The following is a 19919-nucleotide window of genomic DNA, read 5'->3' on the forward strand; positions in this document are numbered from 1 at the left end:
TCTCTTTCTATCTCTACCTTTTTTGGGAAAAGTGAGGCTGGCGGGCAGCGCAAGTTAGAGGAGGAATTTTCTAAAAAAGAATCGCATACACAGCAGGCTGCAGGGTTGCGCCTCTCTTATGCTGGCTTTTGGAGGGACTGTAGATGGGCAGCACAGATTTCAGGGCTGGGAGAACAGTTACGGGCGTCTGCGCACTAAACTACACTCCTGTTTTTGGAAGAAGGCTGTGGGCGAGCTGCGTATCTCTGGCTGGTTACTGTACAGAGGGTTCGGGCACAGACTGGGCTGGTTTCATGAGGGAGATTATACAGATTGGTTGCTGGCTGTGCTACAGAACAGAGATGCAGGTCTCTTTTCTTTCTCTCCCTCTCTTTAGCCCTTGAAGAACTGGTTGGCTGCTGGCTGCAGAGCAAACAGGCACCTACAGGTTCTCCTTTTTCTCCCTCCAATGCTTTTGGGTAAGAACTGTTTGTTAGCTGAGAAGTGTGGACTATAAGAGGAGAACACAAGGCTGGACAGCAGGTTCTCTCACTGATTTTTCTCTCTCTCGACTGCAAGACAAGAGGACAGGACAGTACGGGGCTCTTCCTCGTGTCTTTTCTCTCTTGTGGAAAGCGACATAAAGACTCTAAGTTTCTCTCTCTTTGTGAACAAGTGGGACTGCAGGTGATGTCTTATGGAGTCTTTCTTTTCACCGGCTCAAGACTGTTCTAGAGTGGTTCTCTCTAGCCCTTTGTGAGAGGAAGGGTTTGGCAGTTCAGAAGGTGGAAACAGGACAAGATTGTGGGCTGATTTGGATGAGTTTGTGGACTGTTTTCATGGCTGAGTTTATGGCTATGTGCATGGTTCAGTTAGATGCATATTCTAGGCCTCATGGATGTATGTTGGGGTAAAGGCATTATGCCCACCCTTATAGTGTGTACAAGCCCATAAGTTATAGTACATAGTACACTTAGTACTTTTAATGTACTAAGTGCACTATGTGTACATAGTACACTTAGTACTTTTAATGTACTAAGTGCACTATGTGTACTAGTGCAATATACATGTGTGATAGGGGAGTCACACACTCATCTTGGTGAGTTGACTTATCCCCACAACTCTCTCTCTCTCCCTGCTGAATGTCCCTGAATCCATTCAAATGCGCAATAGCAGTCCGCAGAGGAAAGCTGTTAGGACATTTTTTTATTTATTTTTTTCTGAGAAAAGATCCTTTCATTAGTTATAAAAAACGCCCGTAGGGCTACAAAAGATCCTCTCCTGCTCACAAGAAAAACAGAGCAGAGAACAAAGCAAGGCAGCCAGGGAGACTCTCCCTAGGTGCTGAAAAGTACAAGTATCAGTACAAAAAACTGAGGGGCTATATCATACAATAGGAGAGGGGAAAAGCCAAACAGGTGGCCTGTAGTGCCAACGGGGGGAACCCGCGTGTAGGGTATAGAAGGGGCCGCTGCGCCAGGTGGTGTGAAAGGCCTGGCCCCGCAAGATCGCCTCATCCGAGTCGCCCCGGATGCGGTCATACTGTCTTCGCAAGGTGTGGATCAACTCCTGCCAAATCCCCCGAACAGTCTCTGCTGGTGGCTCCAGTCTCCCCTCAAAGGCCCTGAAACACCGGGCCCTCCAGGTGAACCAGATGGTGATGCTGCTGAGGAGCTCCCATCGTAGATCCCTCTCCTGTGTCCAGCTGGTGGACGAGAAATCCGGTGAAGGAACAAGGCGAGGCTGGCCCCTAGTGAATCTAATGGCTTGGCTGTCCTGCTCCATCTCATAGCCCATAGCAGGCCCTGACGAAGTCGACCAAGCAGCGGCACCCCACGTATACGTACCCTCTGGAGAGAGGGGGGGCCAGAATACGCAACATCCGCAGCCAAATCTGCTGTGCCTGAGGGCAGTCCCAAAGGCAATGTCTCTGTGTCTCCATAGGGTGGCCGCATCGGACGCAAGCCGCCGGAAGACCGCTGTAGACAAGCCAGGTGCCAACTGCTGAGCCCCTGTGGGCGACCAGCCACTGGAAAGTCGAGATCCTGCGGGCCTGTCGACTAGCCCAGAGCCAGGCCCAAAAATCCTCCAGAAAATCCTGTGAGAGTCCCTATAGCCGCCAGTGCCCCGCTGCAGTTGGAGAGACCATCCTCCTCGCCGTCAAAATATGCCGCCCCAACCGAACAGTATACTGAAAAAAGGTAATCTCTGTGGCCTCAAGGGATGCATAAGGATCATGCCACTCGTACTCACCAGGGTCCCACTAGAGCCAGGCCAAGGGGCGCGCTGCATATGCCCATATGCGCCAATCCGGGAGCACATCTGCAGGGTCTGGGTCAATATGCCACTTCCGAGAAGCGGCGGCCACTACCCGTATCCTCTGAAAGGTGCACTCTGCAACCAAAGTCGACTCCACCTCCACTCTCTGAAGTCTGCCCTCATCTTGAATCTCATAGTAGAGGCATCTGCCATCCTCAGTGCAAGCTCTGATAGCAATCAGGATCTCCAACTGTGTAAAGGCTCCCATCCACCGTGGGGCCACTAGCTCGATAGGCGTGAACCACTACTTTGTGAGTGCCTCCTGAATGTCATCCCTCATAATCAACCCCCCTCTGAAGTGACTCAGCCTCTCCACCTGGATCTCCTCTGGGAGACTGCAGAAGGCCTGCCAGTCTCCAAAGCTACGTGCTGGGCCTGCCGCCGCCAAAGGTCCCCAGGCTAGACGAGGCCAAGAACCCAGCATATGACCCTGCTCTATGCGAACCGCTGGGCTCCAGATGAGCGGCTATCTGGCCCGCTCCTCAACACAAGAAGGTCGCTGAGAGAGCCCCGGTCTCAGCAGCTCCCAAGCTCTCAGGATGCTCAAGGCAAATCTGTCCTCCCATCCTCTACTGAGGCCTGTCCTCCTCATCTCTATGAAGATCCATCGAATCTCTGGTGCCCAAGTGCCCCCTGCTGGGGGAGCCCGAGCCTGCAGCCGCTGCAAGAGAAGCTCTTTCCAAGGCTCAGCGCCTGGAAGCAGCCCCCGAACAATAAGCTTCCCCAATAAGGCTCTACTCTGATCGACTAGATCTATAATGCCCAAGCCTCCCTGAGCCAGCGGAAGTGTAATAACTGCCCATGCAACCTTTTCCCGGGCTGGCTGACCGTCCCGCCCAGACCAAAGAAAGTTCCTGATCAGCCTCTGTACCTGGCTGATGCAAGAGCTCGAGAAGATCCAGCAAGACGTAATGTACCACATGGTCGCTAATAGCACCTGATTTGCCACCACCACCCTCCCAGCCAAGGATAGTCGAGCTGTACTCCAATACAAAAGCTTCTTCCGAATGCTCAGAAGAAGCGGGGCAATCTGCTGCTCTGGTGACAAATCTAGTCCAATCTGGCATCCCAAATACCGCACTGCTGTGCCAGGAGGAATCCATCTAAAACCGGGGTCCGGGCTCCATGCCGGAGTGGGAGCGCTACTGATCCAAAAGGCCACTGTCTTGCGCCAATTGATCAATGCTCCTGAAGCTGCACTAAAAACCTGGAGCGACTACTCTGCCCGAAGAAGATTGGCCTCCTGGCCATGCAAAAATAAGCCCGTGTCGTCAACAAACTCAGCATCGACCAGGTCCTCCCCCCGGACTGGGAGCTGGAGTCCTCTCAAACCAACCTCCTCTGCCGTCAAATACATGCTCATAGCCTCCGCAAAGAAGAGAAAAAGAAAAGGGGCGAGGGGACACCCCTGACGGACTGATCTGGTCAGCTCAAAACTCGGGCCTTTGCTAAGACCTTGTAGACAGTATTGAGGATCGTAATAGGTCTCCAATGCCGAATATCATCTGATACTCCCTCCCCCTTGGGGATAAGAAAGATCAAGCCCTCTGAAAAGCTCTGTGGCATCCAAAACATACTGAAAGCCCCTGCGGAGGCCTGGCCCCAAAAGGTCCCAATAGCGCATAAAAAAGGCAGGCGTCAGTCCATCCTCCCCTGGGCAACTATGGCGCGGGAGGACCCTCAAGGCCTCAGCAAGCTCAACCTCTGAAAGAGGCGCACCAAGAACTGTACGCATACGATCTGTGACCCTCCTCTACACATGGGCCCACATAGTCTGCCTACAAGCATCCCGAGCCTCAGTGGCTGGCTCCGCTGAAAGCAGGTCTCTATAGAACCCAGTGGCAATGGCTCTGATCTCCCCGGGCTCAGTAGCTACCGATCCGTCCGGCCTCCCAAGCTGACGGACTCCTGCTCGAGCATGGCGGGGTCCAGTAATCTCAAAAAACTCCCCAGTCACTCTATCACCAAGCTGCGTCCACTGAGACGCTTGGCGACGATAGTAAAACTCATGTCTCTGCTCCTCTGCCTCTCTAACCTCCTGGCGTGCCTGGCTCAGCTGGGACGCCACCCACTCACATGCAGGCTGCTGCTCCTGAAGGCGCTGAAGCGAAGCAAGGCTGCGTCTCAGCCGATGCTCCCGCTCGCGAATCTCTCCTAGCCGTGTCAAAGCTGCAGCGTGCAGAAAAGAGCTAAGCTCGATGAGTCCCTGGGCACACTGGCCTGCTGCATCCTGGTCAGAGCACTGACTATCATGCCAGATCCTCTCAATGTCCTCGGCGAGACTAGGATCTGTAAGTACCCTCTCTGGGATCCTCAACTGCAAGCTGGGCTCCCGTGTCCTCTCCTCAAGTGTCAAAATAACTGGCGCATGATCTGAAAATGAGGTGCCAGCGAGAGTGCAACGGAGCCCCCTCGCTCCCCTAACCAATCGCCCACATAAAAGCGATCAATCCATGATAGATTAGTCCCTCCCTGCCGGCGATCCGACCAAGAAACTAAGACTGTCTTGAGAGCGGGAGAAGGCCCCATGCTGCCATGCATCAATGATCCTCAGTGACATGCAAAATCGCTCCCAAGCTGCAAGCTCCGTGCCGTGCACTGTAACATGACTGCCTCCCACCCTATCAGCCGGGTCCTCAAGCATGTTGAAGTCTCCCCGACACACCAATGTGCGGCCTCTGGCAATGCATCCGTAACCTGGGTCCAGAACTCTGCTCTGGCACTAGCATGGTTGGGCGCATAGACGTTGAGCACGCCCAATAGCTCATCATGCATCCTCAGAATGACATACTGTGCTCTACCAGGCACAATGATCCCTCGATCCACAATGGCCTGCCACCATACATCTGCAATGACCATGCATACTCCTCCCTGTCCACCCAAAGGACCAAACCCTGCAGACCAAAAGGTGTCCCATCTACCAGGCATCACCGAACCATATCTCCGGATCCTGCTCTCACCCAAGTGGTGCTCCTGCATCATCAAAATATCAATGCTGCCACCAACCAGGCATCTCTGAAGCTCCTGCCTCAAGCAACCACGATAGCGTATATAATGTGCTCCGCCAAGGCCCTGTACATTCCATGAGATGATCCTCATGGATGACCTGCTGAGGTGGATGTTGTCTCAGCCGTACGGCGGGCCTTCGCAAGCGGCTTGGATGGAGAGTAGTCCCCATCCGAGCGGCTGCGAATCTGCCCACCCGGTGTACTGCAAGAATCACGGATCAGGCGCCAGTGGTGGCTGTGTCCCATGGCGACTGCCTCCCGCTCAGACAGAGCAACCTCGTGTATACATACATATCCAAGGTCATGTGCTAAGTCTGCCACTATGCGAACGACCAAATGACGAATCCCTGAGGCATCCACACTCCTAGGATCCAAGAAAAAATAAGCCAACTCCCATAGTCGGCCTATCACATCTGTCACCTCCAGATCGCTCACATGGTGAGAAAACTCAACTGCCTGAGTCTTCAAAGTGCTAAGAGTGAGCTCCAGAGTCCACTCCCGGTCGCATGGGCCACAGAGAGGGAACGAGAAGGCCACCGCTGAATCAAGTGCCTCCTCCCCGCGGGCCGGAGGAATCACTACATGAACTCTGATGGTTGGTGCTGGCTCATGGGGGCCCTCTGCTCCAAAAAGCCGTGTGAAGGCGTAATCAAAAGCCTCCGAGCGCTGTCTAGTGCTGAGGCGACTCAGCCGACTGCGAATAGATGATATCCGTGAAGCCCGAATCGGCATGGTAAGTCTCCTCTGCGGTGCTCGAGCAAGGTCGGTGCTCAGAGCCCTCCGGACTGCAGGTGAACGCCAGGGGACTGCCAGGGCCTCCCGGGGAGCTGAGGCGGGCAGGGGGGGAGGAGGGGGGGGGCGAGGGGGGTGGAGAAGGAGCCGCTGCCGAAACCGGAGCGGGGACGGGAGGAGGCGAAGGTGGAAGCGAGGCGGTAGGGGGGGACGGGGGTGGGGGGGGGTGAAGGAGGGGGTGCTGGCATCTCCTGGTCCTCAGTCGTCGCAGGGGTCTCCTCCTGGAGGGGAGCAAAGCTGTTCCTCACGGGAACCCAGTGATGCTGAGACTGTGGCTGCTGCTGCAACGGTCTCTGGGCATGCTACTGTGGCTGTCTCCCTCGACGGCGCCCCTGTCCAGGCTGCCACTCCGAGGTCTCTGTGGCCTGAGCAGGTGTCCCGGAGGCTGCCTGCCGAGCCGCATCTGTGGGCGGGCCATCGGGGGCCTACTGCTGCGCGGTGAAGGTCGGGGTCTCCTGCGAGGGCAGGCCTTGGCCAGATGACCGACCTGCCTGCAAATAAAGCACTAGTTCGGGAGCCCCGAGAACTCCACTCTCTGATCAATCCATCCCCCCCCTATCCTAGGTAGCTGAATGACCTTCGGAAGGGAGGAGATGTCAGACACCAAAACTTTGACCAAAGGTAGCCCAGCTGCTCTGGCCACCACTGAAGCTGCTGTGGGGCCAGTCTCTAGCACCGAACCCACCAATGCTCCTAGCCTAGAAAGGAGCGGAAGGTACTCCCAGCGGAGTCCAGGGAAGCAAACTGTAACATGGAAAAGGCGCTCTCCCTGCTCGGCCCGCTGCTGGGTCAAAGCCATGCTGCCAAGGTCTGAAGAAAGCCCTAGCACCCCTGATGTCAAGGGGACTCATGGCTAGGACCTTGGCCACACTCTGGGCTGTCTCGAACTCGATCTGGTAATGTCCACGGCCCAGTAGCTGAACGTCCAGGATCTTGCCCACATCTGCAAGAAGGCGGGCCTGGAGAAGATCACGGATCTCCCTCTGCTGGGGCGAGTGCCGACTATACGGCAGATGGTGGAATGAGCCTGGAGGCGTTTCACCTCTGCGGCGAGGCTCGCTTCCTCTTCTGGCGAAAGAGAAAGCCTGATGGGGGTGTCCTCAGGGGCGGGCGAGGGGGCTGCGGGGGAGTCCCTCTGAGGCGGGGCGGGAGGAGCCTCCATCAGTGTCTGAAGCTATGTCGAAGGCGGAGCGAATGCAGAGAGTCCTGCAAGAACCGAGCTGCACACGAAGGACGAAGGGGGAAGGCGGAAGGCAAAAAGGAAGAAAACCCCAGGGGGGGACGAAAAATCAGAAAAGGAAAAAGGGGGGGGGGGGGGGGGGTAAGGCGGCGAGGACAAAAAGCCCCTCGGGGGGAGGCGGCAGCAACGCGAAGAAGGGGGGGCGGGGGGAAGAAGAGGCGACCGCAGCTAAAGGGGGGGCGGGGCGCTGAAGACAGACCGGGGGGCGCGAAGGAGAGGAGCTGGAGCAGGGGACGGCGGCACAGCAGCGCTAAGGCGCGCAGAACAGCCAGGCGGGGGAGGGGGGGCAAACGCGAGGGCAAGCGGGGGGGGGGGGGGGGGGGGGGGGGGGGCAGACGCGAAGGCGGGAAAAGGGGGGAGGGCGTGCAGTCAGCACGAGCAGGGGGGGAGCGAGAGCTTCAGCGAGCGCCTATTAGGACATATTATTTCAGCAGAAGGAATGTTGGTCGATTCCGACAAGATTCGAGCAGTTCAAGAAGCTCAACCTCCAAAGAATCTGAAAGAGTTAATGAGGTTTTTGGATCAGATTAAATGGCAATGTAGATACTTGCGCTATCCGGCAGATATTTGTGCCCCATTGTCTCATCTCACCAAAAAAGACATTCCATATGCCTGGGGAGAGTCACAGAAGAATGCATTTGAAATTCTTAAGAAAATATTGGTGGTAGCACCAATATTGCAGCCACCAGATTGGCTTTTACCTTTTCATGTGTTTGTAGATGCGTCGGATGTTGCAATCGGAGCTATTTTAATGCAGGAAAAGCAGAAAGGATGGTACCGGCCTATCTATTATGCAAGTAAAATGTTGTCACCAGCTGAGAAGAACTACACAGTGACTGAGAGAGAAGCTTTGGGCATGGTCTATGCATTAAGGAAGTTCAGACACTATTTATTGAGCAACAAAGTGGTTTTCCATGTTGACCACCAAGCTTTGCTGTATTTGGTGAAGAAGCCCCAGTTGACAGGGAGGCTGGCACGTTGGATGCTCTTGTTGCAGGAATTTGATTTTACTATTATTCATACTCCAGGCAAGTTACATGCAATTGCAGACTATTTGAGTCGGATTGAGCATGGTGAAGCAGCAGTTGGAGTTTCAGATCAGTTACCAGATGCCAGTCTCTATGCTGTTAGGACTTTTCAAGCTGAAAACTGGTATGATGAGATGCTGAATTTTTTGCTAGATGGAATGCTGCCAACACAGATGACAGCGGATCAGAAAAAGAAGTTTGCTTTGAAGAGCAGACCTTTTCTAGTCATTGCAGGATGTTTGTACAGAAGAGGTATTGATCATATTATACGCAGGTGTGTGCCTGATGAAGAGCAGGAAGCTGTATTGAAGGAGGCTCACAGTGGCAATGCTGGCGGACATTTCTCAGGAGAGATTACAGGCCGGAAAATCCTGCAGGCTGGTTTATGGTGGCCTCTGGTACTTAAAGATGCTCATAAGTTCTCCAGAGAGTGTCTACAGTGTCAGAAAATGGGACAGCCAGGATCATCGGATAGAATGCAAGATCATCCAATAATGCCTTTGGAACCATTTCGGAAATGGGGGCTTGACTTTGTAGGACCAATTAAGCCAAGAGCTAGCAGAATAGGTGCTAGGTATATACTAGTGGCTACTGATTATGCCACCAAATGGGTAGAGGCAGTGGCTTTGAGAGACAACAAGGCAGCTAGTGTAGCAAGGTTCCTATACAAGAACATAATGACTAGGTTTGGATGTCCTGTGGAGTTGGTCTCTGATCAGGGGACACATTTTTTAAATTCAGTAATTCAGGAGCTGACCAGGACTCACATGATCGTACACAAGAAATCATCCCCGTATCATCCGCAGGCAAATGGACAGGCGGAGAGTTCAAACAAGATTTTGCTCAGGATTTTGAAGAAAATAGTGGCAGATCACTATAAGCATTGGGATGATAAATTAGATTCAGCTCTGTGGTCCCTTCGGACTGCTTTCAAAGTGTCCACTGGCATGACGCCATTCCGATTGGTGTATGGGATAGAAGCGGTTGTTCCCATGGAGTGTGGTTCCGACACTGAGGATTTCTTCAGAATATAGATTGTCACCAGAGGAGTCATTAAAGCACAGGCAGGAGCAGCTGTTATACAGTTGGATGAAGATAGATTACTTAGTGCTCTTACAGCGGAGGTGATACAAAAGAGGAGACAAGCATGGATGGCAAGGCAAATCAAGTTTAAAATTTTTCAGAAGGGCGATTGGGTTATGATGTATAACTCAAAGCTCGGACCACATCCTAGTAAGCTCAAACTTAGGTATTTGGGTCCTTATAAAATTACAGAGGATTTAGGGCAAGGCACATTCCGACTGACAGACTATTTTGGAATGGAGGTGTTGAAACCAGTTAATGGATTCAGGCTCAAGAAATTTTATGGAGCTATCCCAGGCCAGAAGGGCATTCATGAAACAGGTCGGGATAGAAGGTCCGACGATGACTCAACCAGTGGAATGAAGTGGAGATCATGTCCGCAATGTGTGAAGGGGTGATTCCGAAGGGAGGATCCGAGGCGTCGGAGTGTTTTGTGCTGACGTGGCGTTCGGGATTTTTAAATTTCAACATGATGGCTTTGATTTGTGTGAAACGCCTAAATCACATCAAAATGAGGATTGGGGGTTTTCGAGTTGCGGGAATAGGATATCTACTTGAATCTCTTGAGATGGTAGACGGGACGCAGTTTCAAATTAGTAAGTGTCCTACTTCTGAGCGGCCCATGCAGAATGCAGCCATAGAAAAGCTGGACCGCTTGAACGAGCTTAGGAGAAGCTTAGCGCTGCTAGACATGCCCCAAACCCGCAGTGTTTCTGCCCCGACGGCAATGAAGAAAGGGAAAGAAAATTTTAAGAAAACGGGGGACGAGATAGTTCAGATAGGGCTAGTTGAGGGTCAGAACAGTCCTGTGGAGATTGAGGATGATGGTGATGAGCAGGAGGCTTGTCTGGACCTGACTAATGGTGATGAGCAGGAGGCTTGTCTGGACCTGACTAATGGTGAGACAGAAGCTTGGCTGAGGCGGATAAAGCTGTGGGAATTTGCAAATCTTCCATGGTCGGAGTGGGAGAAGAATCCGCATGCAAAGGAGCAGTTCGACTACCTGAAATCTACAGGCGGGTTTGTCACACAACAGATGCAGGTAACACCAGACTATGTAGCAGCAGCATTTCATTTACCTTATACAAAGGATTCTAGTGTCCTAAAAGTGACCGACCAGATGATGAGGGTGGAGTTTGGTTCTCCCGAAGGTACAAAGGGGTATTTCATGGTCAGGAATGCATCTCCACAGAGGCAAGTGCAGTGTACATGGTTTTTATCCAAGGTGTGCATGTTGGTGAAAAGTTTGTATATGAGTAAGGAATCTTATGCAGTGCTGCACAGTGCAGAAAAAGGATTGAGTATTGATTGGGGTTCTCTTCTCCATGAGAAATTGCAGTTCTATGCAGGGCTTCGGGATAAAAGGAGGCAAGTTTCGGTGGACCGTTTAGCCCCATACATGGCCGGGTTATTTACATATAGGGATTGGCTTCGTTCCGATCCTACTCATGCAGAGCCGAAGGCGTCTCAAGAGAAAGCTGCAATACATGGCAGGGTCAAGTATGAAGGCAACTGATGAAGCGGATCTGCTTGTCCTACCGGATATTCAAAGCAGGAGGTGTTAGAGGCAGTGGCTAAAAAGAAGCCTTCTTTAGTGGTGTTTGATGGAGATAAAGCAGGGGGTAGCAAGCCTGAATCAGCTATCGTCGGACATAAGTTAAAGATGCCAAAACGAAAGGGCGCTGGCGGAGTGGCACTACAGGCTTTAGGGAGTTCTGTACCATCTACTCCTGTAGCACCAGCAGTTCAGATGATCATATCCACAGGGTTGGATGTAGCCATGAGGCCTGAAGAGGCTATCACAAAGTTATACTCAGTACAGCATTATATAAGGCAGCAAGCTAAGCAGGGAGAGAGACAGAAGGCTGCTATGGAGGCTTTGGAAAAGCAGGTAGCTGATAATGAAGCAGCAGGATTGGATGACATGCACAAGGAAATAGAGGACTTGAAGGAGCAGAATGTTCAGCTCCGGAAGCAACATAAGGAGGAGTTGTTGGGTGTGCGGAATTCCACAGTATTGTTCGGACAGTGGACAGAGGTGTTTAAGCAAGAATGCAGGTCTGAGTGGACTCAGACAATGGACAAAGTGGCAGCAGTTCATGCAGAGAACGAGTTTTTACAGTCTCAGATTGCTACATTATCAAAGTTAGAAGGGGAAATCTTGAAAGAGAATCAGGTTCAAGGAGTGATAATAGCAACTGAAGATGTTGAAGTGATGAAGAAAGCAGTGAGACAGAGCATGCATCAGAATTGTGGGAAGGTTTGCTGTTGAAAATGGAGGAATGGATTTCAAAGCCTTATCAGGAGGTGAAGGCAACTGAAGATGTTGAAGTGATGAAGAAAGCAGTGACAGAGCATGCATCAGAATTGTGGGAAAGTTTGCTATTGAAAATGGAGGAATGGATTTCAAAGCCTTATCAAGAGGTGAAGGCTATGTTTACTTCTGAAGTGGATGAGGAATATGTCATGCGGATTAAAGAGCTTGAAGCAGAGAATATGAAGCTGTCTAATCAATTGTTACAACAGACATTGCAGGAGGTTAAGGATGCAGTTCCAGTGGAATCTGGTGTGTTTGCAATGGATATGCAGATAGGAGGACAAGAGGCATTGTCACCTGTGGTTGCAGCAGGAGGTGATATGGAAGGGTCCGAATTTGATGGTTAGTACATCTGAGGAGACGGAAAATCAGTTTGAATTGGTGAAGACATCAAGACCTTTGGCTGATGATGCATAGATTTCGGGGAAAAAATACAGCAACAGAGGATGAAGGGGATGGAGCATTTCAGGAGGGGGATGGTGGTTTTTCTGCTTCATCGTAGGTTCGGTACCTTGGATTTGGTTCCAGGCACTACCGTTTGCTATCAAGTAGGAAGCTGCTATCCTAAATCAATAGAGAATTTTTTGTCGGATCAAGGGATTATGGGAAACGGGTCCGCCTGGCCAGGCTCAGGCCACTGGGCTGTGCCAGTGTTAGGGCTCTACTTACAGTACCATAGATTACTTTACTTTGTTTTAGTTTTCAAGTTTAGCAATTCCTTTTTGTAAGTCTTTTTGCAAAATACCTTAGTCGGACTTTCATTATGTCTTGGGGACATTCTAATGAAGGAATGCGGTTATAACTACTTGTAACTGATGCGGGCTTTTAATCAGCCGCACTATTGTGTTTTTGATATGATGAATTAAGGAGTTTCGTCTGCGTTCGGTAATGGCATTCGGACTCATTTCTGTCATCTACATGTGTATTCTGATTTCAGTCTTACTTCTATGTATCCGAATTAGGTTTAGTGAAAGTCTGATTTGAGTCAGGAATTTACAGCAGGTTTGGGCTTCCACTGGAGGAACCCATGGTCATCCAGAAGCACTTTGTTCGTGAACAGATCGTTGCTGATGACATCTTGCTAGAGTTCTGTTCGACGGAGGACAGTACGATGGACCTCTTCACGAAGTCGCTATCTCAAGCTTTGCTCAAGCGGCACCCTAGCTCCCTGTGGTTGGTTTCACAGCCAGGAGCTGAGAGGGGGTGTTAGAAGTCATCTCCTGTCTATTTTTATACACCAAGGCCTTTGTTGTGGGTGTGCCCGCCCTTATGAGGTGTTTTCTCATTTTTTCCCACTCTCCGTATTTTTCCCCTATTTTTTTCCATTTTTCTATGGCTTGGGTGGCTTCCCAAGGTTGGCAGGAAGGCCCATGTGCTGGCCGACTGCTGGAGCTGGTCCACGACTCCATGTATGTGATGGCCTACTGCGGACAACTAGCTATATTTGCTGGTCGTGGAGTTTCAGGGCTAGTCGGCTGCCCTACAACAGGCCGACTGCTGATGGGGGGCCATATAAAATGGCCCCCAGCCCCCATTCCATTTTGTATCATACTCGGGATCTTCTTGTGTATATAGAGCAGAGTTACACGCCTCTATCTCTCTCTCTCTTGTGCTGTGATTTTCTGCACTGCGTTTTGCTCGTGTGTTCCCATCTCCGCTGCATATTCTGACAAATCCAAACTCCGGACTTTATATTACTGTAACTTGTTTACATCATACATGTATGATCAATGATGTATCATGTAACATGTTACATAAGTAGGGACTAGGGAGTGTGGACTAGGGAGTGTGGAGTGGGCAAATGCCAAAACCTGTCACTTGTAGGCCTAGTTTTTTCATATAGCAACCATACGACATACGTGTATGAGTTTGGAACTATGAAATAAGTATGGTTCAAACCTTGGAGAAATTCCATATGTGGGATTTCATACTTGATTCTTCAATTACAGGGTAGACATGCCATTTTCAAAGAAGTGAACCATGAGAGACTTAAAGTATGTGAAAGCCATGATAGATAGTCTATCATAGTTTTCACAAATTAACCATGTTTCATCCGTCATGACTTTCACACATTGACAACTAATCTCTATGTCTAGAGAAATTGCAAAACATTTTCTTTTTTGGCTAGAGTATGAAAAGTTTTTCCATACGTGACCATACGCATACAGAAGTATGGAAAGTTTTTCCATACGTGAGTATGGAATATTTTCCATGCGAGTATGAAAAAAACTATGACAGCCTGTATGTATTAAAGTATATTTATTACTGATGATTATTAGTAAAACATGATAATGTGTTTCTTTCACTCTATGTGTGGACAGGGAAAGATTCAGAAAGACCAACCACTATGGGATTTGCAAGGTGGGAATCTGCAGCCTTCGCATCTGAGAGCATGGTCCAGGAAGGGATCATAACGCAGTAACTCCAGCCAGTCCGTGGATCATGAGGCCACACGGCATTGGGTCCGGTCTAGAAAAATTAACAACATTTTTTAAGACCAGAAAGAAAATCAAATTTAGCAATTGATCGATCTGAAACCAGTGCTGTAAAGAGCTAGATTAGCATCAATGATTAGCCAAAATAAAAAACTGCATCACGACTTTGAGGTTTGCTGAAATCCGTGCTGTGATTCTAATGAGAAGCAAGGGCGTATAATATGATTTACCAATCGGGAGGGAGCAGGGCTGTAGTCCATTCCAAGGGGAAGAGGAGAGCTCCCATCGTGGCGATGACGAGGGGGGCTCTTGCCCGCCATAGTCAAAAGCTCTGCAGGTCGATCCGCGCAGAGTGGTGGTGGTGAGATCTTTCTGTATAAAGGACTACTTTGTTTGCTTGTTTCAGGGTTAATTTTTGCAAGTCTTTCTAAGGTGTATTTCTCTTAAGAAAATTTTGGAGCCTTAATGGAAGGTTAAAGTTAAAAAAATAGCCCTTGTCAAAGAAAGGAAAAAAAATGGCCTTTCTATTGGAGGATAGCCTTTTTATACTTTTTTGGGAAAATAATGTATATTAACAAATATAAAATCATACTTGTTAAAGCTTTTTGCGACCTGGAAGCTGGTCAATTGAACCTTCTTGAATGCTCAACAACCTAAGGCCAGCCATGGGCCACCTTTAGACTCTAGAGTTGGAGTCTAGAGTGAGTCTACTAGTGAGCTTGTGAACCCTAGAGCTCTATGTTGCCTTCCTATTACATTTTACTCTTCATCTTCATCCTTCCCAGCATAAAAAGCACAATATGATTGATTGGTTGAAGCCGTGATGTTATCGCCAACTTTTTTATTACGCCTTCTAGAAGCATGAAGTAGGCATGAACTTTCGGTGCCAGTTCTCCTTATAGACTTTTTATCTTTACTACCTATGTTTTGTTATTTCCATTTGTGTTTTTATCATTTGTATCTTGCTTTATAGCTTATAGCCTTGGATTGAAACCACACCTTTTGAAACCCAGTGCTATCTTTGGTTTTTTAGTTTTGATGTATGCTTTTTTTTTTTTGGTTTTCTCATGGGTGTTTATCTCCTTGCACAAAGTGTTTGCATCCACCTAATCCTTTCTTCTCACAAATTACACATTAAGAGACAGGTTCAATGAGTGGATTAAATCGAGGTATTAAAACCCTAGTTTTGTTTTTCTCCTATACAAAGTCCCAAGAGTGGATTAAATTAAGCTTCTTTCCCCAATCTCTAGAGCTTCTTCCCCTAGTTTCAATGCTACTAACAAGTAGATGCTAAAGGACTTACATTGACGAGTCTAATTTTGAGACCTTGGCAAAGAAGGCGAAGATGTAGTGATGGAGAAAGGGAGAGAGAAAGATGCACTCATAATGGAGTACCACATGCACTCAAGGGAGTACCACCATAGCCATGGAGAGCTTGAAGCTCCAAGAAAGTATGATTTGATTAAGGTATATGCACCTTATACCCATACATGGCTTCAAATGGAGACATGCCAATACTCATGTGATAGGTGTTGTTTGTGACAAAAGTTAGCTAGGTGCAACCATCTATCCCATGGAGCTTGGGTGTCATAACAATAGTTTCTCAAATAGATTTCGAGCCACTTGGTCACCCTCTCGGTTTGGCCATCTATTTGTGGTGGGTGATAGGTCGTACTTGGGGTGAGTGTAGTTCCCATGGAATCAAATACACTCTTCCAAAAATGGCTCATGAACTTGACATCCCTATCTCTTACCACTTTGCTTAGGCATTCCATTCAACCTAAACACTTGCTCCATAAATTGTTGAGCCACTATAGAAGCTATATATTGCACCTTTATGGGTATGAAATGAGCCACTTTTGTCAATCTATCCACTACCACATAGATGCTATTCCACCCTTGCTTAGTAGTGGGCAGCTCGGTAATGAAATCCATGGCTATGTGTGTCCACTTCCCTTCTGGAATAGGCAATGGTTGCAACAATCCTCCTAGAAATTGGTTGTTGGGATCCTTGTTTTGTTGGCAAGGCAAACACTTTTGCACATAGTCATGCACATCCTTCTAAAGCCCTTTCCAAAAAGAAACTCTTCCGTATCTTATCATAGGACTTGAACACTCCCAAATGACCCGCCATGGGTGAAGAGTGCATCTCTTGTAGGATTTTCAGCTTGAAGGATGAGTGAGGGACCAAATAGACCTTTCCCTTGTACCAAAGCAACCCACTGTGCACTAAAAAATGTGGATATTCATCACATAACCCTTGTTGTAATTTCTGAAACATTGGACCAACCATGTCATCCACCAAATACTCCTCTTTTATCTCATGAATCCAATCATGATGCTCCTCCAAAATGGCATGTATATAGTGCAAGCCCACATCCTAGAAAGTGCATCTGCCACCACATTGTCCTTTCCCGCCATGTAAGAGATCTCAAAATTATAGTTTTGCAAGGTAGCAAGCCATCTCTTTTGCTTTGTAGAAAGGTTTTTGAGGAAGTATTGGAGTACCCAGTAGCATGGGAAACCATGGAAGGCCATCAAAAGCTAAAGCACAAGTGCCCATGGAGGGGAACCAAGTTCAAGATGTTGGAAAAGAGGGGGTTAGTGATGGATTCGCACATGTGGTCGATACCCCATTGGGAGATGAACCACACGATCAAAATGTGGCACCGCATTCTGTTTTTGAACATGGGCAAAACTCATGGCCAAGTTGATGCATCAAATAGTGGATAAGATGGATGAAAGGTTTATAACTCTTGAAGACCAGATTTTGGGTGTGCAAAAGGGTGTGGACAGATTTGACCATGCACCAAATCTACATGGGAATCTTGGTGGTATGCAAGGAAAGTCAAATGTGCCTTCAAGACACCATCAAGGTGGGCATGCTTCGGTTTCTAGGCTTGGAAAGCAGCCCGCAGCTTTGGATCCCATGGAGTGCACAATGTGAGTGGGAGACTCTTGGATGGAGTATTGAGGGGTTCATGGGACATACCACACACTACCCATAGACGTACCACATTGGAGTCACTAAGGGTCAAAGATGTGAAGGACAAAATTACACTTCCCAAGTTCAAAGGAGTGAACACAACCACAGAAGAATTGGAGAAATGGATTAGCAAGATGGAGATGTACTTTGCATTGTATCCCCGTGAGGAGGTGGATAAAGTACAATTTACTGTGTTACATTTGGAAGATTATGCCCATTCATGGTGGCAGTTTACTCAACATGAGGGTATGCACTTTGACACTTGGGAGGCATTTAAAGATGCCGTGTTTCAAAATTTCATAGCTCCATTGGAGCGAGCTCAATTGGTGGGACAATGGTACGATTTGGAGCAAAAGTTGGTTCCATTAAGGAGTATAGTAACCAATTTAGAAAGCTCTCCAGTACAACAAAATGGTGAAATACATACATGGATTGTAATCATCACTTGGGGTTGATATGAAGGCTCAAAGACCCCAAACTTTGCAAGATGCCATGTATTATGCAGAGGTCTTTGAATCTAAGTATAAGGTCGGTGTTGCTAATAGATGGAATGTGGGGATAACTAAACCATCTACTTTTAGTACAAATGTAGTCAAATGTAGTCAAATGGCCAACTTCTACCTCTGCTACACCTTATGTACCTCGTGCAAGCTTCACTCCAGCCTCTACTCCCATACCATGATATCCTAGTGTGTATGGATAGCCAAGGAATGTGAAATGGAGTGGTTCTATTCCAAACCTCCACCCAAAAGTGATGTTAAATCCTCTTCCCTTCAAGGCAAGGTGATTAAGCAATGGACATAAGCGGAGATGGATGAGAAGAGGAAGAAAGGGGTTTGTTTTCTATGCAATGAGAAATGGATTCCCGAGCATAAAAAGATATGCAAGGCAAAGGAGGTACGAGCTAACATGATTTACAAGGTGGTTAAAGATGAAGAGGCACCATTGGAATACATGGATGAGGTTGAATTTTAGGATTGTGCTAATGATGTGATGGAAGAGCCTACTCTTGAAAGCGAGATGCAAAGGTTCCAACACTTTGAGGCTCGTGGGGAAGATTGGGGGCAGATCAATCCACATACTTGTTGATTCGGGGAGCATACATAGTTTTGTGAACCCTAAATCAATAAATTCTTTGAGACTATGCCCACGAGAAGATGAAGCCTCTAAAAGTGGAGGTTGCAAATGGACAGCATGAGCTGAGTAAGAGTTGGGTTGCAATAAGGATTTCTTTGTATTCCGATTATGCCTATGATGCCCGTTTGATTGTGCTTGACATGGAGCCCATTGATGTGGTGCTTGGATGCGATTGGTTGCACACTTTGGGCAGGTTTTTAATGGATTTGGAGCACATGAAAATGTGGTTTATGCATGAAGGCAAAGAGCTATGTTTGGATGGAATTTGCAGCCATACATTGACCTTGGTGTCTATGAAACAAATGAAGAGAGAGTTGAAGAGCTTATGCCTTGTTTACATGCTACAACGCACTCGTCTCAAGAAGAGGACAATGGGCTTCAAATACATGATGAAGGCATGGATGCCTTGTTACAAGAGTACAAAGATGTGTTTGAGGCACCAAAATGCTTGCCACCTACTACTAGGGAAGTTAACCATGCCATAGATATTGAGAAGAATGCAAAACCAGACTCAATAAGCCTCCTTATATAGGCTTTTAAAGGTTGAGCGGGAGGAGGTGGCAAAGCAAGTGGAGGAACTTTTGGAAATGGAGTTCATACAACCAAGCCAATCACCCTTCACCTCACCTATTTTGTTGGTGAAGAAGAAGGATGGATCTTATAGAATGTGCATCAATTATAGGGATCTCAACAAGAATACAATAAAGAATCGATATCCCATTCCAAGGATTAATGATTTACTTGATAAGTTGAAAGGAGCAAAATATTTCTCCAAGATAGATCTCAAGACCAGGTACCATCAAATAAGGATGAAAGAAGGAGATGAGTTCATACAACCAAGCCAATCACCCTTCACCTCACCCGTTTTGTTGGTGAAGAAGAAGGATGGATCTTATAGAATGTGCATCGATTTAGGGATCTCAACAAGATTACAATAAAGAATCGATATCCCATTCCAAGGATTAATGATTTACTTGATAAGTTAAAAGGAGCAAAATATTTCTCCAAGATAGATCTCAAGACCAGGTACCATCAAATAAGGATGAAAGAAGGAGATGAGTTTAAGACAACATTTCGAACTGAATGGGATCTATTCAATTCATGGTTATGCCTTTTGGTTTATCAAATGCTCCAGCCACATTTCAAGCTCTTATGAACAAAGTTCTAAAACCATTCCTCTACAAATCAGTTTTGGTCTTCTTTGATGACATACTTGTGTACAACAAGTCAAGGGAAGAGCAATTGTTGCATGTGGAGCAAGTGTTGAAGGTGTATAATTTTTTCGCCAAACAAAGCAAGTGCATATTTATGTCACAAGAGGTGGAATACTCGGGTCACATTGTGAGCAATGATGGCATTAAGATGGATCCCAAGAAAGTATAATGTGTCAAGGAGTGACCTACACCCACCAACATTGCTCAACTAAGGGGATTTATGGGACTATCATCCTTTTATAGGAGGTTCATACGCCACTATGCTCACATGGCAGTCTCACTTACCCGATAGGCTTAAGAAGGAAGCATTTTTTTGGGATGTCGAGGCCGTTAAGAGCTTCCAAGAGCTCAAGGAAGCCCAATATTGGTTTGCCCTGATTT

At 48.0% G+C, this 19919-nt stretch overlaps 1 protein-coding gene across 4 annotated transcripts in view; it reads right to left on the reverse strand.

Annotated features, from left to right (window-relative positions):
- The window catches only part of LOC147619293 (PX domain-containing protein EREL1-like), a 54047-nt gene extending 39426 nt beyond the window's left edge, over nt 1–14621 (reverse strand). For 2 of the 4 annotated variants that reach the window (XM_086772950.1, XM_086772949.1), the window contains exons 1-2: nt 14432–14621; nt 14110–14235 (exon numbers count right to left, since the gene is read on the reverse strand). In XM_086772950.1, coding sequence (XP_086629076.1) covers nt 14110–14235; nt 14432–14521 — 216 coding nt within the window. In that variant the 5' untranslated portion in view covers nt 14522–14621. Of the gene's footprint in view, nt 1–14109; nt 14237–14431 lie in introns of those variants that run through there. The other 2 variants (XM_086772952.1, XM_086772951.1) reach the window with 2 other exon arrangements.
- Nucleotides 14622–19919: the final 5298 nt, after the last annotated feature.

This window comes from Cibotium barometz, chromosome 33 (genome assembly GCF_041138505.1).
Source record: "Cibotium barometz isolate CiBa-2024 chromosome 33, ASM4113850v1, whole genome shotgun sequence".
NCBI lineage: Eukaryota > Viridiplantae > Streptophyta > Polypodiopsida > Cyatheales > Cibotiaceae > Cibotium > Cibotium barometz.